Below are 24,107 nucleotides of genomic sequence, written 5' to 3' on the forward strand. Positions count from 1 at the left end.
GGGCTTAAGTGTGTGTGGGGGGGGCAATGCAAAGGGGAATCGTTTGGGATTGTATATGGAGGGGGCAGTTGAATGGGGAGTTAATAGGGGTTAAGTATTGGGGGGGTAATTGAAAGGGGGGACTCGGGAGGGGTTAAGTGCGGGGGGGGGGGGGCATTGCAAAGGGGGAACGGGTAGGGGTTAATGATGGGGGGTGCGTGGTAAGGGGGGGGGGACGACATCGTAAGGGGGGAACGATGAAGGGGAGGTGGGAGCAGTTAAGGGGGGGTGGAGAGAGGGAACGATGAAGGGTTAAAGGGGGTGCGGGGGGGGGAGGGGGGCAACTCCTTGGGGTCAGCCGCGGGGTGGGCGCCGGGCTGAGCCGCGCTGTCTCTCCGCAGGGCCGAAGGTGCGGACGGCGGAGGAGAAAGGAGGAGAAAGAAGAAGGAGGAGGAGGAGGAGGAGGAGGAGGATGAGGCCGAGGAGAGCGGCGTGACCGAGCGGCGGGCTGCGGGCCAAGGCTCGCACGCTCCAACGCCGCGTCCGCCCGGCCCGCCCCCCCCCCCCTTTCTCCTGTAACCCCCCCCCCCCCCCCCCCCGCAACCCTCTGAAGTGAGAGGGTGGGTGTGCGGGGGAGCAGAGCGCTGGCGGAGGGCCCAGCCCGGCTTCCCCGCCTCTATATAAACACACATTGACTTTTTACTCAAACCCACATTGAGGGAGGGAGAGAGAGAGAGAGAGAGAGAGAGGGAGAGAGAGCGGGGGGGGGGGGATACGCCGAGGCAGCCCTGCCTCCCTCCCTCCCTCTTGACGGGAGTCCTGTGAAAAGTGTGGGGCGAACAAATCCCGCCGTATAGATACCGATAGATATTTACAGAGCTAGATTGATCCATCTATCAGCCAGAGATACCCGGCGGCCCGCCTCGCTCCGTGTGTGTAGATCCATACATAGCGCTATTGAGTTCTTCCATCTCTCCGGCTCTTTGCTGACTTATTTGATGATTTTTTAGCGTTTTTTTTTTTTTTTTTTTAAATCTCGCTCCTTTTTTTTTTTTCCTCCTTCCTTTTTTTTTTCTTCCATTTTCCCCCTTTTTTCTTTTTTTCCTCCTTTTTTTCCGTCTTTTTTCTCTTTTTTTCACTTTTTCCTCCTTCTTTTTTCCTCCTTTTTCCTCCTTTTTTTCCTTCTTTTTTCCTCCTTTTTTCTTCTCTTTTTCTCATTTTCTTCTCTTTTCCCCTCTTTTTTCCCCTCTTTTCTCCTTTTATTCTTTTTTTCTCCCTCCTTTTTTCCTCCTTTTATTCCTCTTTTTCCTCCTCTTTCCTTTCCTTTCCCTTATTTTCCCTCCCTTTCCCCCCTCCTTTTCTCCCCCTTTTATTCCTCTTTTTTCCCCTTTTCCTTTCCTTTCCCTTATTTTTCCTCCTTTTATTCCTTCTTTCCCCCCCCCTCCCACTGTGTGTGTGTGTGTGCCTTGAAAGCGAGCGGGATCAGCAGAGCATCTGCACTTGGACTTTTTTTTGGGGGGGGGGGAGGGGGGAAAGGGGGAAACTTTATTCCTTTTTCCCCCTTTTAAACTTTTTTTAATCCCCTCCCCAACTTTTTGCACTCCCCCCATTACGTTTTGGGGAGGGGGGGGGCGGGGTGGGGGGCTCCGCGTTGTGCTTATTTTCCCCTTCTCCCCCCTCTCTCCTTTTTATTCGCCTCCATCCCTCTGTCAAACTGACGCCGGGCAAGAGCAAACTTTTCGCAGAGGGACGGAGCAAAAACCGCTTTTAGCCTTCTTCCACAGATATATATATATATTTTTAAAATCCATTTTTTTTTTAATTTTTATTCTTATTTTTACCATTTTCTCTCATTTCCCGTACTGTTCTCCTACCAGAAGCGGGGGCTCTCCCGCCCCCCCCCCCCCTCCCCTTTTTCCCCCCCGGACCCCCCAAGCAGGGTCGGCTGCGCTCTCCGCGCTCTCCCTCCGCTTTATTCCCCCCCGCGCGTCTGTGTGTGTTTGTGCGTGCGGGTGCGAGCGCGGTGCCTGTCAAGGGGCTGTTTCTCTCCCCACCCTCCTCCTCCTCCTTCTTCCAAATATGCTTTTTGAAAGTTTTGATCTCGTCTCGGCACTGGCTACCCTCGCGGCGTGCTTGGTGTCACTGACTTTGCTGCTGGCCGTGTCCCAACAGCTGTGGCAGCTCCGCTGGGCTGCCACCCGCGACAAAACCTGCAAGCTACCAATCCCTAAAGGCTCTATGGGATTCCCTTTAATCGGAGAAACCTTCCACTGGCTCCTGCAGGTAAGGAGGATTCCCTTCCCTCCGGTTGGGAAACGGATTTATATTCATTTATTTCTAACTCTCCCCCTCCTCCCTCCCCCCCCCAATCCCCATTCCCATCCTCAACCCCGGTTCCCCAAATCTTTTCTTCTCCTTGGACGCCGGGTTGCGATTGCATCATGCGAGATGGGCAGGGGGTGGCTGTGACTCGGGGGGACACTGAGGGACCCGGCTCGGCCCGACCCCCCCCCTTATTTCGGTGCTACGGCTCCGAGATCGCAGAGCGGTGCGGGGTTCCCCCCGGTGGGGACCGCTCGGAGCCGAGCAGCGGGGTGGGAAAATGCTCCTGGAGATGGGTGTTGGGGGGTTCTCCCCGACCCCCTCTTCGGCCCTTTTCACCCCCCAGGCGAAATTGAGGATAATGATTAAAAAGGAAAGGCAAAAAACCTAACCCAACCCAACCAACCCGCGGGGGTGTTATTGCCGGCGTGGTGAGCGAGGAGAGGGGGGTCCCCGGGTTGAGAGCCCCCCCATGGGGTGGATGGGGAGCGGCTCCCGGTGCCGGGGGAAACCCGCGGAGGTAATGGGGAGATTAACCCGGGATTAACCTCGCTAAGTGCCCGAGAGGCGGCGGGCGGAGAGGGATCCCCTCGGAGGAAGGGCGGCTGCCAAAATAACGATCGTCGGAACAAAAATAGAGAGGGGAGGAGGTCAGGAGGTGCCCCGATGCCGGCATGGGGGGCACCCCGCGGCTTTCAGGAGGGAACCCCCGAGGTCAACGCGTCCGTGCGTTTCCCACTCTCCCTCCCTCCCTCCGAGCCTTTGGGAGAGGATGCTTCCCGCAAAAAAGGGAGAGATTCCCATTGACGGCACCGGCACGGGATGCCGGAACCCGTGCGGGGCGGCTCCGCAGCGCGGCCGCTGCCGGGGAAGGGCAGAGCGGTGCGGGTTGCGCGGTTCGGTTCGCCCCGCTCGGTTCCTCCCGGTCCGGGTCCAACCCCGAGCGCGAGCCCTGAAGCCCCGCCAGCGGCGCCGAAGGGGTTAACGGCACGCTCTCAATAGGGCTTTATTTTTTAAAGAAATTTATCAGATTTTTACAGGGGGACCAGAAAAGGGTTCTCGCTTTTCCACAGGCTCCATCCAAACAGAGTGCAAGGGCTAAAAATACAAAAAAATTTTGTATAAATTGGACTCCATTCGAAAGTTCTCCCCGCATAAAGGTCCTCTTTGTGCTGCCCTGGAAATGGTGTACAAATAACTCTTTATTAATGCCACAAAAAGGACTTTTTAATTATATTTACGCAGATCAAGAAACGGGGTCACCTGAACATCTGAAAATCACAACCGCGCTTTTGTTTCAAAATAAACACACGCGCGCTGCGCTGCTCGCGGGGTCCTCCCAGCCCGGTTCGGCTTTGGGGAGGGGGAAGGGGGGGGGGACCCGGCTCGTCTCCCCCTTCTCCATCCCCGGCTCCATCCGGCTGTTCGCCGACAAAAGCCCTGGGAGCATGTGGGAAAGTTATTAAAGGGCTGCGCGGATCTGCAGATCGAGTTAGGCAAAGCGCAGCCTTTCGAGTAAATTGAGTCTGGGAGGAGGGAGGAAAAAAGAGGGGGGGGGGGGGGGAGGGGGGAAAAAAGAAAAAAAAAGGGGGGGCGAGGGAATGGAAAAAGGGGAGGGGGAGAGGAAAAGGAAAGGAAAAAGAGGGGAAAAGGAAAGGAAAAAAAGGGGGGAAAAGGGAAAGGAAAAAAAGGGGGGAAAAAGAAGGGAAGAAAAAAAATAGGGGAAAAAAAGGGAGAAAAAGAGGGAAAAAGTGGTTAAAAAGCGCCCGGGGAGGCAAAGGTGGAAGCAGAAGGGGCGGAGGGCACTGCCCGGAGCGCGGTGCGATGCGGCGCCCACGATCCCGGTTGGGTGACACTCTATAGCCGTTGTGTCCCATTATCATTCCCCCCCCCCCCCCCCCCCCCCCCCCCCCCCCATCCCACGGCTCATTCTGGGGTGTCCGCGTGGAGAAAAATAAAACACCCCGAAATCTGTGCGGAGGGGCTGATTTTAAAGGGAACCCCCGGAGCGGGAGGTGTTAAAAGGGGAGTGGGGGAGGGGAAGAGGGGGGGGCGTGAACCCACGCGGTCCCAGCGCCGCGTCCCCATCCCCACGCCGTGTCCCCCCATCCCCACGCATCCCGCAGGGTTCGTGCTTCCAGTCTTCGCGACGGGAGAAGTACGGCAACGTGTTCAAGACGCACCTTTTGGGGCGGCCGCTGGTGAGGGTGACGGGAGCGGAGAACGTGCGGAAGATTCTGATGGGGGAACACCACCTGGTGAGCACCGAATGGCCGCGCAGCACCCGCATGCTGCTGGGACCCAACACCGTGGCCAACTCCATCGGGGACATCCATCGGCACAAGAGGAAGGTGAGGAGGACCCCCACGCGTGTCCGCGGGGTGCTCGCGGGACGGGAGGGGGGCAGAGAACTGTGGTTAAAGGGGGGGCGGGGGGGGCATTGCGTTCCCTTCTTCCTCTCTCCGCTCTCTTCTCCTCTCTCCCCGCCGACCCACTCGCGTGGGAGGTCCCGCGTGGGTTCCCCCCTCCCTCTGCGTGCGCGCTCGGAGCCTTTGAGGAATTTAAAAGGGCGATGGAGAAGAAAAAAGGAGATCGGGGAGGGAGGTGGCACAAGGGGGTTTCCCCTCGTTCTGCTGCTTCAGAGGGAGGATTGGCCCTGTGATCACCCGCCGCTTGTCGCTTCCAAGCCAACCCGCGGGCGTGACACGCGTGGAGTGGGTTGGAGGCCGAGCGCCGGCACGGAGCGCTCTTAAAAGGGCGATGCGCGCATGGGGGGGGCCCACCGCGGAGCGGCTCCCCGGGTGTGGGGCAGAGAAACGCGGCTCCAATGTAACCAGGCTGTGCTGGAGGGGTATTGTGTGCAGACTGCATTCTCGCTGGGGGGTTCTCGCGGTGCTGAGCGTTGCAATGGGTTTTAGGGCAATTGGGGTGTCGATAGGAGTCTGGGGGTGAAGTGTGGGGCACCGGGGTGGCTGGAAGGGGTCAGTCCCTCCTGGACGCTCACCTCGACTTCTCCCTTGGTGCTCCTGGTGTCAGGCCGTAACCCACAACAGTGGGGGCAGTCAGGTTTTGGGTGCTGTGAGCCCCTGTGGATGTGGGGAATGAGCATCGGCCACCCTCCCCCCCCCACACACACACCCCCCCCAGACATAAATCCTGCAGGAAAAGGCAGAGGGGACAGTGTGGTGTGGCAGCTTTCACATCCCTGTTGTGGTGGGTGAGACCGCTTCCCAGTTGGGTGGGGGCTGGGGGTTAATTCGGGGGTGGTGATGTTGAAGCACTGGGAGAGCACGGCTGCACCCACAGCCTCAATGCTGTATTTACCCCAATGCAAACTCCCCTCTGTGCCCCAGCAGGATTTCCTATTTCGTCATATGCGTTTCTACAAAAGCCCAACCCATTCACTTCTCTTTTCCCCTGGGGGAGAGAGAGTGAGATAACAGCCACCCGTGGTCCCTATTTGTCACATCTCTCAACACGATGCTGAAGGGCTCTCGGTGCATGCGATCATACAACTCCTTGGGCTGCTTCTTTGTGTCTTATGGGAGGAGAAATCCTTCCCAACTTCCCTGTCCGAAAGAAAGGGCAAGGTGCACGGGCTGCCTCCATCACAGGAGCATTGGGGATGGCAGGAAGGGTGTGCAGGGACATGGGAGCCACTTTGGGCTCTGTACTGGAGAGCAAACACTCTCAAGGGCTGGGGATGCTGTTAAGCAGATGTTGAGCTTTCTATTCCAGCAGCACAGCGTTGGTGTGATGGGCTCAGTTGGCTGCTTTGCTTTCCTTGCAAAAGGAGAGATTATTCCCATTCCTCCACATGGTCCCCTCTGCCAACCACCCCTCACCCTGGGCTGAGTTGTGCATCCAGAGATAGGGCAAACCAGCTTCTAACAGGAAGAAAAGAGCTCTCTTTGCTCCCAGTGTGATGGCAATGTGGCAGATCTGAGTTTCTTTGCCAGGCCAGGTGCCTTCTACCAACAGAAATCAGCAGCACTTTTTGAGTTCGTTAGCCCCGAGCTTCTAGTGCTGTTAATTGGCTGCTAATTCAGCTCTCCCTATCCCAGCTGTGAGGAGGAAGCACCACATTTGGCATTTCAGCTTGCTGCCTCTCTGTAGGTTGTTCTCTTGGGTTCCTGCTCTGCGCTCTCTTGCAGGGAGCTGAGCAGAACCTGCAGGCAGAAGCTCTCAGTAAGGATGCTATTATCAAGGGGAAATACTCAGAGATTCAGAGCCCTCTTCACACCGACAGATGCTCCTTCATCATTCCCTGGCTGTCCAGCTGAGCCCTCCTCTTGCTGGGACAGATTGCCATTGAGACAAGAAGGCAAGCTCCTCAATAGGTGCTCAGGAGGAACAGTGCCATATTAACCAGATGATACCTATGGCAACTCTGCTCTCCCGTCTTCTATTTATTACTTCTGCCCTGCAGGAAGCTGTCAAAGTTAAAACAAGCTGGAGAAAGCTTTTCTTTCGGGATATATGGGCTCTCCAAGCTTTAGTGGAGCAGGGATCTCTGCCTGCATAGGGAAGTGATGGCTTGTGGGGTGGGCAGCAGGGCCCGCATGCATCATGGCCTTTATTGCAGGTGTCGTTAGTGCTGGCTCCGTGCTTGGCTCCAGATGAAGCTGCTCGATAAGAACAGTTTACAAGCAGTAAAACAAAGCAACCCCAAACCCTTCAGCCTCCCTCCTGAGATAGGTGTCTGCCGGGGGGTCGTTACCCTGCTGTGGGGCACAGAGCTGATGATGCTGGAGGTGGATCAGGGCCACCCATGCTGCAGTGAGGGCAGTCTGTTCCTTTGCCATGGCACTTTTGTCCCCGGATCACCTTGTGGGGAGGAGCAGCTGTATGGCTGAGCGTGGCTGTGGCTTGGAGGTGGTGCCCAAGGAGGTTGTGGATGCCTCCTCCCTGCAGGCATTCAAGGCCAGGCTGGATGTGGCTCTGGGCAGCCTGGTCTGGTGGTTCGTGATCCTGCACGTAGCAGGGGGTTGAAACCAGATGAAACTACATGAGCATTATGGTCCTTTTCAACCCCAGGCCATTGTGTGATTCTATGGTGGATGCCATAGGGGGAAGGATGCACGTCATCCCTGATGAGGGTCGTCCAGAGGGAGGAGGCTGCTGTCCTATACGGACCCACAGAGGATGGATGTCTGGGGACAGTGCCTTGGGTCTCTCCCATCCTGCTCTTTCTGGGGGTAGAGCCATGCCTCCTCTGCTGTCTGGACCTGGGTGGGACCCTGTCCCACTGTGGCTGCTTCCACTCAGTCCATTCCACGTCTCTCCCTATGGATGCCCTCAGTTCCTATCCACGAAACCCCAATCAACGTACTTTGCTTTTTGGCCTTACCTGTGTTTTGGAAGCGTGGATCCTTGGGTCTCCATGACCTACAGCGAAGGCAAAGCAAACAATGGCAAGACAAGGCAATGGGTAGCATGCGTTCTGGTTTTATGGGATTTAAGGCAACCCCGATTGAGATTGGGATTTGTGGCAGCCCTGTCCACAGCAGGAGCTGGAACTCGATGATCCTTATGGGTCCCATCCAACTCGGGATACTCTATGATCCTTACGGTCCCTCCCAACCATTTGGGGATGGAACGGATGTTGGGAGGTTGTTGGGAAGCTGACGTTCAGCAAAGAGCGAGGTGCTCCCGTGATGCTGCACAGCATCTGAATGCAGAAGGGAAAGGGAACTGGGAATGGGCAGCTTTAGGGCAAGGGAAGGAGTCTCCCAGTGCTGGAAGTGCAGCAGGGCAGAGGAAGGTGGGATGCTGATGTTCCTTGGGAGCACTCAGCCTTGGCAGGAGAGCTCTGGACTGGCCGGGCCCGTGCTGTGTTCCAGCATCGTAATCCCAAAATAGGCCCAGCTGGCTTAAAAAAAGGAAAAGACAGAATAAAATAAAAGCAGTCCGTGGGCTGGGTAGACGTCCCAGACCCGGAGACTCGAGGAGGAAGCAGACAGTGGTGCAGAGAAACGGCCTGTTTTGTCTCACTGTCCAAAACTACATCATTCATTAACACACCACAATTAATGTTCTGCCTCGGAGGCATACAAGTGTTGAGCTTATTAGCACCAAGTAGAAAGGTCTGAGGCTTTAATATAGTTTGCGAGAGGATTAAGAACACAAAAGGGGCCATAAATTTACAACCAAATATAAACCAGCTGCTGTGGGCAGGGCTGGGGGGAGGGAGGGGGGTGGAGGAAGGAGGGATGGGAGCAGCGGGCGCTGCTTCCCCACTGCCAAACCCCCTCACCCGCGCTGTTAAGAGACGTTGATTACTTTTTGGCATCCCCACCCCACCTCGCCACCCTCCCCAGTAGGAATCGGAGCCGTCCCCTTTCCAGCCCAGCCCACCCATATCGCCCATCGGGTCAGATCTGTGGGCTGGGGTCCAGCTGGATCGGGCGTCCTCTCAGCACGTTGGCATCGAGCCCCTTCTCTCCATCACGGGCTGCTGCCCTGAGAGCTGTAACCCACGGGCAAAAGGCACCGGGGCCGGAGAAAAAGGCTCTCATTGATGTTGAAGGGCTCTGGTTGGTGAAGAATTTGTCGGCTAGGTTGGCTCATTGACTTTAGACCAAATAGTGCTGTCATCTACGGCGGTGTAAATCCAGAGTCATTCCAATGGATTAAAAAAAAAACAGGCAGAAAAAAAGCCAAGTGCAGGCACTCCTGGCTGAAATACAGATGCCCTGCGTGCTCCAATCCCGCTCTGAGGAGCTGTGCTGAGGCTGAATGCGGCGCGACCCCAATGATACCCGAGGCTCTGTCATCTCTTTGGGCTTGGTCTGAAGCCAGAAGAGACCTCAGTGATGGCCTGCAGGATGAGATTTGATGGCCGTAAGTTGTGCCGGGTGAGGTTCATGTTGGGTGTTAGGACAACGTTCTTCCAAAGAGCAGTCAGCCATTGACACAGCTGCCCAAGGGAAGGATGGAGTCACCATCCCTGGAGGTGCTTCAGAACCGTGGAGATGTGGCACTGAGAGATGTGGTCAGTGGGCATGGTGGGACGGGTTGGGGTTGGCTGTGAGCTCTTCACCAACCATAAAAAATTCTATGTATTCTCATCCCGGAACGATGCGCCAACATCTTGCAGAGCCGTCCTCAGGGTTTTGATGGCAGAGCTGAGATTTCCCTGCCGCTGGAGGAAGGGCTTTTCCAAACGTCTTCCCCTATTGTTGCCATGCCAAAGCATGCTTGGAAAGTCATATTTATTTCTTTGGGATGGAGCGGGCTGTGTCATGGGGCAGGTGCTTCCCTCTCAGCTCACTTCTTTGCCAAACTCTCCACTGACATCTTTCTCTCCCCCTCCTTGTGTTCACTTTCCCATTTGAGGAGTGGTGACAATGCATAAAGTGATTTTTTGCTGTCCTGAAATGCATTGCTTCTCCATGAATGAATGGGTACGGACCAGGAAGAGGGGAGACGTGGGCTCATAGATGCTGAAGAACCACAGCATGTTTAGATAACCCCATAATGAGGGCCAGACAGCCTCGATTGCTGAGTGTAACTGTTTGCATTTTGCTGGTGCTGGCATTGGAATTATTATTATTACCATTATTTTCAGGTGAGACAGATGGGATGCTGTGATAGATGTGTACAGCGTCTTGCTTCTTTTCTGTCTGTGCGTCACCCAGTGCTGCTCATTTTGGAAGGCAGGAGCTGAAAAGTGTGGCTTTTCCCTCTGAATGAGCCCGGGTTCTTCCCATGATGGGGGGACGGCAGGAGAATGTGGGGCAAGAGATATCCTCACGTCCTGCATTTGGTTGGACATGCTTCTTCCCCTCATCTTAACGTGGGGAGGAGAGGGATCATAGTATGATAGAATGGCTTGGGTTGGAAGGGACCTCAAGGATCATGAAGCTCCAACCCTCCCGCCACAGGCAGGGCTGCCAACCTCCATATCTAATACTAGACCAGGCTGCCTAAGGCCCCATCCAACCTGGCCTTGAACACCTCCAGGGATGGAGCATCCACAGCCTCTCTGGGCAGCCCGTTCCAGTGCCTGCCCACTCGTTGGGGGAAGAAACATCTAATATCCAATCTGAAATGTAGGGAGAAAGAGCATGGTCTGTGTTGGGACATTGCTTGGGATGCTTCCCCAACACCTACCGAACCCAATTGGTTGTGCAAACATCCCTGTGCCAATCATGCCTTCATTCTGCTGGGTAGCAGCTCTGAGCAGCCAGGCTGGATGAGGTGTGGGTGTCAGATCCCAAATTCCCCTCCTGGAGGGGAAGGGTAGAAAACTCTGCTCTTCTTTGCTGTGGTGGCTGTGCTTGGATGGGGAGGCTTGGCCAGCGCCGAGCATCGTTCCTGCTAACTATTCTTCATCCTGGCTGCTAAATGAAGCTTTTTCTAAGTATCTCTTGAATGTCCCCTCCTCTTGAGTATGGTTTAAGGATGGGGATGGGGTATTTTCCATGCGGGACTGGGCGCTGCTCGCTGCCACCTCTGCGGGGGATGGCGGAGCTGAGGCACCAGGAAGGAATTTTCTGCCTTAGGAAAGCCATAAATCTTTAAATATCCTGTTTGCACTGTGAGACGGATTCGGAAGTTTCCAGCTGAGTGCTGGGGTCTCCCTGGGCAAATGTGGGTGGGTGTGAGCGTTACCCCCACAGCAAACAGAGCCCCCAAGGGCAGCTTTTTTGAGGCCGTAGCAAAGATGTGCAAAAACGAGGACTCCTCTTAGCACTTCCAAGAGATGCAAACGACCCCCCCTTTTTTACAGGTACCCCCCACTTAGCGCTCTTTTTGCTTCTTGGCTGCTCGGGAGGAACTTTTTGTGGCGCTGCTCCTCGGTTGGTCTTCACTAGAGGGCGCAGGGATTTTAGGCTAGAAGCGCTGCGAGGGCTGTCAGGGAAAGCTGGCTGCCTTTTCCTCCTTTTTAATCAACTGGAAAGATGCAGGGTTGAACTGGAGGTGACTGGAAGGGGATCCAGACTTGTGTCTGGCTGGGGAAGGATCCGCTGACATCTGGGATTAGGCGGCGTGGAGCACAGTGACGCCAGGTTTGCAGCCGGACGGGGCCGGAGCAGCCCCATAGCAAAAGGACAGCTCAAAAAAAAAAACAGAAAGAGCAAAAGAAAAGAGACCCAAACCCACCAATTCTAAATGCTCGCTGTTTTCAGGCTCCTGACCTCGGTGTGGGCTCCTTTTCTCTCCCCGAGGGTCTCCTCCTCTGCCATTGCTCCTTGGGATGGCTTGGCACAACGGGAGCAGAGGTGTTTCTGGGGCTGTGGGGCTCGTCCCTTGCTGGGAGAGATGCTGCACAGGGGTGAGGAAGGATGGGGTTTGCACCAGGTTGGGAGTAGCTTCTCCCACCTCATTGCACGCACGCTGTCAGCTCTGCCTGAGTATCGCTGCTGCTTTGGGGCTTAAAAATAGCTCTGCAAGTGCAGAGGGGCACTGAAGTGCAGAGGAGAACCAAAAGCGGCAGCCAAACCATCTCTCAGCCTCTTCATGGTCACTCCATGGCTCGTTCACTCAGCCCTCCCCGTGGTTCATTCATTTCCCAGCTCCATTCATTCATTTCTTCATAGACAACCAGGGACGGCTGTCTGTCTGCAGGTGTGTCTGTCTGCCTGTCCTCTTGCATCTTCTTTATCCCCTCACATCTTCTCTCCTTCCCAGCCCTCCTCCCACATACGCGCTGCTATTCCTGCCCCTCCGTGTGGGGTGTGATGAGTTCTACCCAGGTCTCAGCCCTGGAAGCATTCAAGGCCAGGCTGGATGTGGCTCTGGGCAGCCCGGTCTGGTGGTTGGCAACCCTGCACATAGCAGGGGGTTGAAACCAGATGATCATTGTGGTCCTTTTCAACCCAGGCCATTCTGTGATTCTATGATTCTCAGCCCAGGCAGTGCGTTATGAAGCAGCAATTGTTGATCCTCCCACCCTCCCTGCTAGGGGACAGAGGTGTTATTTCACCAAACAACCTCCCAGCTGAACGCCGTGCTTGAGCAACGGAGGGGTTGCCGCCAGGAAAATGTTACCTTTCCCTTTTGAGTGCTGACTGCGGAGGAAATTCTCACATTTACAGCTTCGGCGCTCATGGAAAGAGTGGGGGAGGCTTTGGTTTTGCTCCTTTTTCTCCTTGGTTTGATAACTTTGCAACCCCCCCACTCCCACCCCTTCAGGAACCCGGCCACCGATGGAGGCTCTCGTCTCACTCCTGGGGAGCTGGCTTTCATTTGATTTCTCCCGGAGGCCTGGCATGCATGCGGCGGTGCGTGCGTTGCAAGCCCGCCGTGTGGGGAGGTTAATAAAAAATAAACAAACAGCACTTTTTTCCTCCGGTGCACTCTGGGAGGGATGCGGCGGGGATGCCGAATGAAAGCGCGTGCTGTGGGGCTGCGCTGATGGTTTGGGGGGGGGGAGGAATGGGGGACATTCCTGGCATTTCTCAGCTCCTCGCGCAACACGCGGGCTCTGGCCCAAATTGGAGGAAGGAGCCGTTAGCATGGGGGCCTGGGGAGGCCCGCTCCTGAGCTGTGTTTACTCGCAGAGCTTAAATTAATAGTGTCTGCTGACATCAGTTTTTAGCCCGGCTTCCCAAGGAAATGAGCCGTGTGCGATCGCAGCCTCTGCGTGCGTGCGTGTCTCTTCTCCCCGGAGTTCAGCCAGGTTTTGAAGAGGTCCTAAAGGCCTTGATAGATTTTCCCCCATCCATGGAGGTGCTCGAGGGCAGGTTGGATGGGCCCTGGGCAATTTGAGCTGGTGGGGGGCAACCAGCCCACGGCAAGTGGAACAGGTTGCCCAAGGATGTCCCATCGCTGGATGCATTCAAGGCCAGGCTGGATGTGGCTCTGGGCAGCCTGGTCTGGTGGTTGGTGACCCTGCACTCAGCAGGGGGGTTGGAACTGGATGATCACTGTGGTCCTTTTCAACCCAGGCCATTTCATGATTCTATGACGTGGTTAGAACTGGATCATCGTTAAGCTCCCGTCCAACCCAACCGATCTATGATTCTATGAAAACCTTTGTGTGTGTCTGTGCACAACCTGACAATTAGAATCCCCATGGAAGAGCTCCATTCATCACATCCAGCTCATGGGACAGATGGAGCTGGGAACTGGGACACATGGAGCTGTAGGGAAGTTCTCCTTCCATCCAGCTGTGTGTAGGGTGCACTACTTCATCTCATAGAATCGTAGAATCATAGAATCATAGAATGGCCTGGGTTGAAAAGGACCACAATGATCATCTAATTTCAACTCCCTGCTGTGTGCAGGGTCACCAACCACCAGACCAGGCTGCCCAGAGCCACATCCAGCCTGGCCATGAATGCCTCCCGGGATGGGGCATCCACAACCTCCTTGGGCAACCTGTTCCAGTGCATCACCACCCTCTGTGTGGTCACCATACTCCCATCCTTAGCTCAGTGCTGGAGGGAGATTGTGGGGCACCATGTTATTGCTGATGATGGGGATCAGCCTAGGCAGGACTGCCCATGGTGGATCCCCATCAGCCCTTCTTGGCAGCTATTTTAGAAACTGGTGACTCTGGATGATAAATTCTGGATGACAACAAATCTGCTTAGCACGGGGGATCCACTCTGTTCATTTCTATGGGCAGAAGTGGACTGTTAGAGAAAGCAAAGAGGAGGATGCTGGGGCTCCATGGAATCCTCTGCTCACTCTTCTGTAGGTTTTCTCCAAAATCTTCAGCCACGAGGCTCTGGAGAGCTATCTCCCCAAGATCCAGTTGGTGATCAAAGACACCCTGCGGGCTTGGAGCAGCAACCCCGATCCCATCAACGTCTACCATGAGGCCCAGAAGCTCACCTTCCGCATGGCCATCCGCGTCCTGCTGGGCTTCCACATCCCCGACGAGGAGCTCAGCCGTCTCTTCGAGGTCTACCAGCAGTTTGTGGAGAATGTCTTCTCCTTGCCTGTGGATCTGCCCTTCAGTGGCTACAGGAGGGTAAGGGCTTTGGGCTGAGCCCTCCACCAGCCGGTAGCATCAGTGTGGGATTAATGGAGCTATGAGCAATCCCTACCTCTATGTGTTCTTGATGGGGATGTCTCTCAGCATCTGATGTCTTTTGGGCTACAAAGTGCTGATTTGGTAGAGTGGAGAGGGAGATGGATTCATAGGTTCTTCAGATCATTGGGTGCTCCATGGCTCAATGCAATGGGGAATGTGGTTGGGATTTGCTCACATTTATTGAGTTATTTGCCTCATTACTACACTTGGTTGATTTTTTGTTTGTTTCTGGGAGCCTTCTCCTATCAATGCACCGCCCACCAACTGGGCAAAAGAGATTGGCAGCCCTTCAAAGAATTGTTCTAGTTCTTCTAGGCAAAAGATTCTTCTATGCAAAGATGCAAAATGAAAACATAACAAAAAATCAGTTTAGTTTTTATTTTTCCTCGGGAATATTGGTAACAGCAATGTGATTATTTTTTTTAAATCTTTTTATCATCACAAATGTTGTTATTGTTATTTGATCTCATGAATGAGCGCAGTCGTTGACAGCCCCAAAAGACTGGGTTTGTGTTAGGGAGGCCAAGTGCTAAAATTGCTTGGGAAGCCCATTCTCCTTCCAGGAAGAGGATCCTCTTGGATGAATTGGCCTTCCTTAGAGAGTCAATTTTCCCAGGGACTTCTTGTATCCCAGGGAAAGAAGGAGGGCTGTGAACTGCTGCAGCAATGGGGCTCCCACATCACAACTGCCATTCGCACGGTGGTGCTGATTACTCACACCTGTAATCTTGTACACTTGAGGCTTGCTCCTCCTGGCTGGGGAATGACTCCGGCATTTTTATACTCCTGTCTGAGCACCTGCGACAGCAGTTTGATTCCATAGCCACATCCTGCTTCAGCACGTCTCCTTCTCTGCGTATACTGGAGATATATAGGGTAGGGATGGCGGTGATGGTGTTGAGCCCTACGAGGTCTGATGGTTCCTGCTCCACAGGGCATCCGGGCACGTGAGACACTGCAGAGGGGGCTGGAGAAAGCCATCCAGGAGAAACTTCAGAACACACAGGGTAAGGACTACGCCGATGCACTGGACATCCTGATAGAGAGCGGCAAAGAACACGGCAAGGAGCTCACCATGCAGGAGCTTAAGGTAAAGGTCTTCCCATGGCCACCTTGGGGTTGCCCAAATAGCAAAGCTGGTGCATGGGGGAATTTTGGGGGCAGAGCTGGGATGGGTTTTCAGACCTGGGGGTCCCCACTGTGCTTGTAGATCCCACACCCTAGTGGAGCATGGTGCCAACAAGCCAGTTGCTTTCCCACAGGCTGTATTTATTTGCAGATAACGCTCATCCCTTACTAAAAAGCACTGCCAGCATATACCAAAAGATCATACAAGCATGCTGAAGCTTTCAGCCTTGAACAACCTCAACTCTCTACCTATGGAGTCCCCTCTTTACTGTGTATGAGCCCTTGACAGATTATTATTTGCAGCGGAGTCACGACATCATGACTTATCATAGAGTCACAGAATCATAGAATAATTTGGGTTTGAAGGGACCTCAAAGCCCACTCAGCCCCATCCCCTGCCGTGGGCTGATTGCTCTCCACCAGCTCAGGCTGCCCGGAACTGCATCCATTGCCTTGGGCTCCTGCAGGGATGGAGCACCCACAGCTCTCAGGGCAGCCTGTGCCTTGCTGCTCTCCAAGAATTTCTTCTTAACATATAACTTGACCATCTCCTCTTTTAGCTTAAAACCATTCATTCCCCTTTATCCTATCGCTATCAGACTACGTAAAAAGTCACTCTCCCTCCTGTTTATAAGCTCCCTTCAGGTACTGGAAGGCTGCAATGAGGTCTCCCTGGTGCCTTCTCTTCTTCCAATGCTTGGTCAGACACTGTCACAACTGCCCAGGGAGTGGTGGAGCCACCATCCCTGGAGGCATTCAAAAACAGTGGAGATGTGGCACTGAGGGACACAGTCAGTGGACATGGTGGGATGGGTTGGGGTTGGGCTTGGTGATCTTAGAGATCTTTTCCAACCTCAATGATTCTATGATTCTCCAGGCTGAACGCCCCCTGCTCTCTGCTATGTTCCCATAGTAGAAATGCTCCAGCCTTTGAGCATCCTCATGGCCTCCTCTGATCCTGATCCAAATCATAGAATCATAGAATCGTAAAATGGCCTGGGTTGAAAAGGACCACAATGATCATCTCGTTTCAACCCCCCTGCTATGTGCAGGGTCGCCAACCACCAGACCAGGCTGCCCAGAGCCACATCCAGCCTGGCCTTGAATGCCTCCAGGGATGGGGCATCCACAGCTTCCTTGGGCAACCTGTTCCAGTGCGTCATCACCCTCTGTGTGAAAAACTTCCTCCTAATATCTAACCTAAACCTCCCCTGTCTCAGTTTAAAACCATTCCCCCTTGTCCTGTCACTATCCACCCTTGTAAACAGCCGTTCCCCCTCCTGTTTATGTGTTCCCTTTAAGTATTGGAAGGCCACAATGAGGTCCCCTCAGAGCCTTCTCTGCTCTAAGCTAAATAAGCCCAGTTCCCTCAACCTTTCTTCATAGGAGAGGTGCTCCAGCCCTGTGATATCCAATATCCACTGTCTCCTGAGATGCGGGGGCAAGAATGACCCATGGCAGACTGCAACGGTCCACGTGCCTACCCTGTCGTACCATAGCTGTCTGTCTGTCTGTATGTCCTTCCAGTCTCACCCATTTTCTCTTATCCCCCCTCAGGACGGCACCCTGGAGCTCATCTTCGCCGCCTACGCCACCACGGCCAGCGCCAGCACCTCTCTCATCATGCAGCTGCTCAAACACCCGCGGGTGCTGGAGAAGCTGCGGGAGGAGCTGCGCAGCAAAGGCATCCTGCACAATGGCTGCATCTGCGAGGGCTCCCTGCGCCTCGACAACATCAGTGGCCTTCACTACCTGGACTGTGTCATCAAGGAGGTGCTTCGCCTCTTCACCCCCATCTCCGGCGGGTACCGGACGGTGCTGCAGACCTTTGAGCTGGATGTGAGTATTGCCATATGGCTGTGTCTTTTGCAAAGTGTGCTTGAAGCTGGTTTAGGGGAGGGGTGGGAAGGATAAATTGGGTTCTGATGGTGGCGGTGGGTGGAATTGCTGCAGATTCAGGAAGTGGACAGGGATTAGACACACTTGGGATGTCAAACTGGGGGCTGCCATGGGGCTTCCGATGGAATGGGATGGCTCAGTCTGGAGAACAGGACTTTCAGGGGAGACCTTACGGCTGTCTGAAAGGAGGTTGGAGAGAGGTGGGGGTCAGCCTCTGCTCCCAGGTAACAATGATAGGACGAGAGGTGATGGCCTCAAGTTGTGCCAGGGGAGGGTCAGGCTGGATATTAGGAGAAATTTCTTCTCTGAAGGAGCGGTCAGGCACTGGCACAGCTGCCCAGGGAGTGGTGGAGTCACCATCCCTGGAGGTGTTCCAGAACTGTGGAGATGTGGCATTGAAGGGCAGGGTCAGTGGGCATGGTGGGGATGGGTTGGTCTTGGTCTTGGTGATTTTAGAGGTGTTTTCCAACCTTAGTGGTTCTACAGTTCTGAAGTTGTCCTCCTGCTCCCTCTCTCTGTACAGCACTATTGACCCTCTCTGCCCTTCTCTTCCCTTCTCTCCTCCCCTCCATAGGGTTTCCAGATCCCAAAAGGCTGGAGTGTGATGTACAGCATCCGGGACACCCATGACACTGCCCCTGTCTTTAAGGATGTGGACGTCTTCGACCCCGACCGCTTCGGGCAGGGCCGCAGCGAGGACAAGGAGGGCAGGTTCCACTACCTCCCCTTTGGAGGGGGTGTACGGACCTGTCTGGGCAAACACTTGGCCAAGCTCTTCCTCAAGGCCCTGGCCATCGAGCTGGCCAGCAGCAGCCGCTTCGAGCTGGCCACCAGGACTTTCCCCAAAATCACCTTGGTGCCCGTGGTCCACCCGGTCGACGGACTCAAGGTTAAATTCTTCGGACTGGATTCCAACCAGAACGAGATCCTGACGGGGACGGACGTCATGTTGGGGGCCACTGTGTAGAGCCCACCAGGGATGGGAGGCTGGGGATGGAGGGGTGGGGTGGGGACAGGGGGATGAACAGGAGGGGAGAGGAACGAGGAGCTTCTCCACGACGCTCACTTGGCAGAGCCTCCAGGTTGGGACTGTTTCCTCCACCGGCAAAGCTGCCAAAATCCTTCTGCTCCGGGCATGGAGGAGCTTGGGGTGGCATCGTGCCTCTCGCTTCCTCCAGAAAGAGGAAGAGTTGTGAATCCCGAGTAGAACTGGGACTGTCTGACCATACACAGTATCTAAATATTATAAATATATATATATAAATATCTATAAAACACTTCTGCTGCCAGGAGGAGCGCTGCGAAGCCCCGACGGTGGGAAAGGCTTTGGGAACCAGCTGGCAGCCAGTGGTCTGGTGGCCCGGCGTGGCCCGCCAAGCTTGTTTTTAACAGTGTTAAATTAGCTGGTGATAACAGTGTTTTATTTTTGTTGTTGTTGTTGTTCGTTTGTTTGGTTGTGTTTTTTTTTTTATTATTTCGGGGCTCTGGGGGCTGCCCTGGGTGAAGGGGAGATGAGTGATGCTCATTCACATCCCATGCCCTTGGGCAGGTTTGGGGGAGTGTTGCCATTTCACCTCTGCCGCGGGACCAAAAAACCCTGTGGTGCCTTGTCTGGGGCTGAGCCTTCCCTCCAAAGCCTTGGATGAGCGTGGTTTGGGGTAGGGGGGGAGCTCCATTTTTTTTTTTCTCCTTGAGTTTCCTGCTGCTGCTACACATCCTGTGTGCACCGCTCCCCCCTCCCCACGCAGAGGCATCCGTTTGGGAGCATTTCGGTGCCTTTGCTCTCCCTCAGGGTGCGGGCACCTCCGCGATCTGCCGCAGCTCTGTGAGCACCGAGCTGCTCCGCTTGGGTGCACCCTCTTCCACGGGAGGCATTTTTTGCATTAAAGGTGATGTCTATAAATAAGCCACCGTCCACATCGTTTGTCTCGTGTCTGGGTTTTGGTTGGCGATGGGAGAGCTCTGCAGGAAGGAGAGCCGTGCCCAACGCATTGCGGCTCAGGCTATCATGAGATTCGTATGATAGGTGGGTTTATTTGGTTTGATTTGATTTTTTTTATTGGCATGAGAAAGGCTTCCATGTGTTGCGTGAGACAGATGGGTTGTGTTGAAAGCAGACATGGCCTCGCATGCAGGTGCAGAGCAAAGCCTGGTGTTTGGTTCAACCTGAGCATCAGGTTGGGAGATCCCATTGGGATTGGAGGCCCTTCATCTTGGGGAAGATCCATACAGCCTTGCTCTCTCCCATCTCCTACCCTGGAGGATGAGGTAAGGATGAGGACCATGGGGTGGTGGGGAAAGATCTCATGTTGGGGTGGGCAGCTTGGCTTTTGGCTTTAAAGGTGTCCAGATAAGTCGAAGGGGCTGAAATGGGAAGGATGAGGGGGCAGACGTTGCTTACCAGGTTGCTTTGCAGGTTGTGCTCTTGATGAGTGGGTGCCTCGTTGGAAGGTCAAAGGATGTGTGGGTGAGTGATGGTGATGGCTGCCTCTGCTATCGTCGTCTGGTGGAGTGAGGAGCAGGGAGGCAGAGTTTTAGCTGGGGGAAGCACTTGAGGTTGGGTCAGCCAAGCTGCCAGAAACCCCCAAGAGCACCCCAACGGATGGTCTCCACTCACACCAGGGAGCACGACTTGATTTTCAGGTGGATTTCACCCCAAATAAAGCTCCCAGTCCTCTATAAAGGATGCCACTGAAGTCTGGGTCTTGCCTTCTGGTCGGTAAGCAATGTGCCAAACCCAAGAGGGAGGTCTGAGTGCTACGTGCTACCTGGGCACTGTGTCCCTGCAGTGGAGGATCAGCCAGTTTGCCAACCTGGGAACTCCAAGGGAAATGTTAGGCACTAGTGAGACTTCAGGCATTGTCCTTGTCCCTGATGGAGAGAAAACATTTCCAGAGATAAAAGGGGCTTAATTGCAATGAGAATCCCAACAGGAAGCAAAGGAGAACATAACCCGAAAGCAGTGGGAATGGGTGAGTCTCCTGCGGGCAAGTGTGTGGAGAAAGGTTTGCGGCATGCAAGAGTCATTGTCCATGGTGTTGGCTCATGATGAACACGTGTAGGGCACAGAGATGAGGCAGGAGGTGGAGGATGCAGGATGAAAACACGCCAGGAACCCACAACCAGCAGTCCCCCATTCCCAGCCGAGACCTACTGGGGGGAAAACTGTGGCTGGGGGAGAGAGGAGGTGAAAAAATGGGAGAGACAGAGAGGGGATGGCCAACAAGGGCCAGAGGTTCTGCCTAAAGCTCAGTAGTGGCTTCACGCCGTGCTCCCGTGGGTGAGATCTCTGGGGTGAATTTGGGAAGGACTCGGTGAAGGGCGGCCAGCGGAGGGTTTGGTTCAATTGTGATTTGAACTTCCAGCGCCGTTACAAAGTGAAAAACCAAACATGCTTTTGAGTGAGTGGTTGACTGGAGAGCGGTAATGTCAGACGCATACATCCATTATATATATATGCTTACACCATGTGTATATATAATGTGTGTGTGTGTGTGTGTTTAATCTAGGCATCAGTAAGCCAGGCTTTTGTTTTACCATTCCTAACTAATATAACTTGACTAAAAAAGAAGTTGCTGCAGTGGGTTTGCAGAATAAAGCACTTTGAATCTCAGAATTGTGTTGTTTTTTTTTTCTTAGCACAGTCCAATTCGCTATAATGTTATTTTATACACAGTTATTATTATTTTTTGTCTGTCTTTATAAACTATTATAAGTACTATTTTTGTTATAATTCAAAATAGATATTTAGTATAAAGTTTTGCTGTTAAATATTTGTTATTTAGTAAAATATGATTTTTTTTTCTCTCTATTGTAAACATTGTCTGGAAAAATATTAATATGTTTTATCACAGTTGTTTTTAATATTAAAAAAAAAAAGAGAAAAAAGCACTTGTGGGGTTTTTTTCGTTATGAAATTGGTGCCGTGTGAACATGTGTTTCAGTCATGTGGTTTTTAATATGTATATAATATCACGTGTTGCATATTAAAATGAATGTTGTGTATTTTGTGATCTTAAGAAAATAAAAAAAAAATAATAATCCATGTGGCTACTTTATAGACTTCCATCATAAAAAGAGTCGAACCTCTCAGCCTTTTGTCTGCATCTCTTCTCAAAGGGCTTGAGGCTGCCTTGGGGTCCCATCATGTCCTGGGACGTAGTGCACCCCATAAGTGGGGTATTTTTGCACCAATCTGGAGACAGGTCTTTCTCCATGGCATGGATTTCAATACAGGAAATTCCCCTTTGAAATAAGAAATACTTTTTTTCTAGGGGGGAGGATGTATGCTGAACCAAGTTGCCCAGAGATGTGAAGTCTCCACAACTGGAGATGCTCAGAGCCCAAAAGGACTCGGTCTGAGCAGCCAGGTGCCTCTGCTCTGCAGTACTGAAGGTTTGGTGAGCTCTGGGACACCCAATTTCTGCCCAAAGCTTCTGTTTTTCCTCAGTGAGAGACACAGGCTGGGCAAAAGCAAGCAGGAGAGAACCCTATTTGTGGCACTGAGTGACATGGTTTAGTGGGCAATGGGTTGATGGGTGGACTTGACGTGTTCAAGAAATGTTTAGATGTTGTACTGAGGGACATGGCTTAGCAGGGAAATATTGGTGGTAGGTGGACAGTTGGACTGGATGACCTCGGAGGTCTTTTCCAACCTTAATGATTCTTATGATTCCATGATGATCTCTGTGGCCTTTTCCAACTTCAATGATTCTATGATTCTACTCGGATCTATTCAGGTTGGATATTGAAGCACGGGCTGCCCAGGGAGTGGTGGGGTCACCATCCTTGGTGGTGTTCCAGAACCATGGAGATGTGGCACTGAGGGATGTGGTCAGTGAGCATGGTGGGATGGGTTGGGGTTAGGCTTGGGGATTTTACAAGTCTTTTCCAACCTTAAAGACTCCATGATTTTTCACCCAGAGGGTGGTGACACACTGGAACAGGTTGCCCAAGGAGGTTGTGGATGCCCCATCCCTGGAGGCATTCAAGACCAGGCTGGATGTGGCTCTGGGCAGCCTGGTCTGCTGGTTGGCGACCCTGCACATAGCAGGGGGATTGAAACCAGATGATCATTGTGGTCCTTTTCATCCCAGGCCATCCTATGATTCTATGATTTAGCAGGCACGGTGGGAATAGATTGATTGATGGCTGGACTTGATGATCTCAGAGGTCTCTTCCAGCCTGAAAGATTCCATTGTCCGCTCCAGGAATCAGCTCCTCAGCAAACATAGCATGCCTTGGACTCAACAAGTTTTAGCAATTGTTGGGTGGGGGCACTAAGTGCTCTGCATAAGGTGTGAAACCTAAAGCTCGTGGTGGGAGTGGGAGCTGCGCTTGTCCCGGCGTGGAGATGGGTGGGTTGGGAGCACTTAGCGAGTCGTTAAGTGATTATTAAAGCAATTAGCTTCTGTATGGGTCATCTTCTTCCCAAAAGGCGACGGAGACCCGGAGGAATTAATGAAATCCTATGCAGCTGGCTGGAAAATGTGGCTGTGTGGCTCCATCCTGTGCCCCTTTTGCTTCAGCCAGAGGCTCTGTCTGTGCTCGTCCTCTCCTCCTTCTGCCCCCCATCCCCCGAGCAGAGGGATGGGCAACGTGTCACCACTGTTTCCTTCCAACCCCACGATGCAGTTACAACACTCGCCTGCCACCTATTTAATGGCTGGGGATTTCATTTCCTTCTAACCTTTTCTTTTGGGGATTTCTTCCCCAGTTCCCTTTAGCTTCTATTGACTTATTTGTTTCTTTATTATTATTACCATTTTGTATTTATTTTCTTTATGGCTTCAGGGAGGAGCTGCAGCACTCTGAGGGGCTGATGGGGCTCAGCTGTGCTCCTGGCTCTCCCATTCTGCTCCAGGAACCAATTTCTCCTTCCTCACTGTGCTTTAACTTCAGCTGAGCTCTCATAAAGTTCTCTTTTAAAGCCTGTGTTTGAGCATAGAAAAGGTGTGTGAAAGTGTATATATATATATTTATGTACATGCACACATATATACATATGTATACGTGGTGCTTTATGATCCCCTCCTCCTTTTTTTCCTTCCTTTCCCCCTCTCCCTTTTTTTCCTTCCCCTCCCCTTTTTTGTTTGTTCTTCCCTTTTATTTTTTCCCTCCTCTTTTTCGTCTTTGCCTCAGAGAAGCACTTCTTGCAACATGCCTCAAGATGCTGGAGGAGGATGCTCCCCTTGGCTTCAGTCTGGGAGTCAGGAGCAGGCTGGGTACCCAGATCCTTGCAAGGAGGGGGTGAGTCAAAAATGGCAATATAAAGCCTTGGAATGTAACTAGAATAAGCCTTGAGGAATTCTCACAACTGGGAGAGATGTGAGGAAGCAATGGGTGTCCAGGTGGTTTGGGTGGCATCTCTCCTTGGCATCTCTCTCACAGGTAATTGTATGTGCTCACAGTTATGATCTCTGCTGACATTTAAACTTCTTAAGGCGACGTCCTGGGGTTCATTTGGCTTCCCTCCATGTGTTGGAGGCTTCAGACAGTAGCCTGAGGCTGTCTCATCCCCCTGCCAGCATCCCAATAGAAACAGACTGAGAACCCCAAACATAAATTCTGCTACCTCCTCCCAAACGTTGCAATTGGAAATGATAGTGCCTGGATAGCCTTGCTGTCTTATAAATGCTCAATCTTCGCATTTTAGAATGATTGACTGTGACAGCAAAGAGGGTGTAAAGTGAATGAACAGCAAACTGCTTTCTGGTGAATATTTCTTTCTGAAGGTCTCCCTCCTCTCTTACATGGGAGAGATTTCCAATTTATCCCAGCTGGCAATGAA

General features: G+C 53.0%; 1 protein-coding gene and 1 long non-coding RNA gene across 3 annotated transcripts; one reads left to right on the forward strand and one right to left on the reverse strand.

Annotated features, from left to right (window-relative positions):
- Positions 1-830: 830 nt before the first annotated feature.
- On the forward strand, positions 831-19,223 carry CYP26B1 (cytochrome P450 family 26 subfamily B member 1). 2 transcript variants are annotated; one of them, XM_015286069.4, is made up of 7 exons: positions 831-911; positions 2,152-2,262; positions 4,428-4,652; positions 13,952-14,227; positions 15,225-15,380; positions 16,976-17,257; positions 17,892-19,223. In XM_015286069.4, the coding sequence occupies exons 2-7, from the start codon at positions 2,218-2,220 to the stop codon at positions 18,282-18,284; spliced, it is 1,377 nt and encodes a 458-aa protein (XP_015141555.1). In that variant the 5' UTR covers positions 831-911; positions 2,152-2,217; the 3' UTR covers positions 18,285-19,223. The 2 variants fall into 2 exon arrangements, with proteins under 2 accessions (XP_015141555.1, XP_015141554.1); XM_015286068.4 differs by having other exon boundaries at positions 831-2,262.
- Positions 3,486-4,959, reverse strand: LOC107053334. The gene is made up of 2 exons (XR_001466487.3): positions 4,485-4,959; positions 3,486-3,827 (listed from the first exon to the last, which is right to left on the reverse strand). It is a non-coding gene; the product is annotated as an uncharacterized LOC107053334 (long non-coding RNA).
- Positions 19,224-24,107: the final 4,884 nt, after the last annotated feature.

The sequence above is a fragment of the Gallus gallus genome, chromosome 4 (assembly GCF_016699485.2).
Source record: "Gallus gallus isolate bGalGal1 chromosome 4, bGalGal1.mat.broiler.GRCg7b, whole genome shotgun sequence".
Lineage (NCBI taxonomy): Eukaryota > Metazoa > Chordata > Aves > Galliformes > Phasianidae > Gallus > Gallus gallus.

Bases quoted from the DNA above. Each gene is read 5' to 3' on its own strand.
- CYP26B1 (XM_015286068.4), top strand. From the start codon at position 2,059: ATGCTTTTTGAAAGTTTTGATCTCGTCTCGGCACTGGCTACCCTCGCG. The intron at 2,263-4,427 runs GTAAGGAGGATT...CGCATCCCGCAG, and splicing joins CCTTCCACTGGCTCCTGCAG to GGTTCGTGCTTCCAGTCTTC. The intron at 15,381-16,975 runs GTAAAGGTCTTC...ATCCCCCCTCAG, and splicing joins TCACCATGCAGGAGCTTAAG to GACGGCACCCTGGAGCTCAT.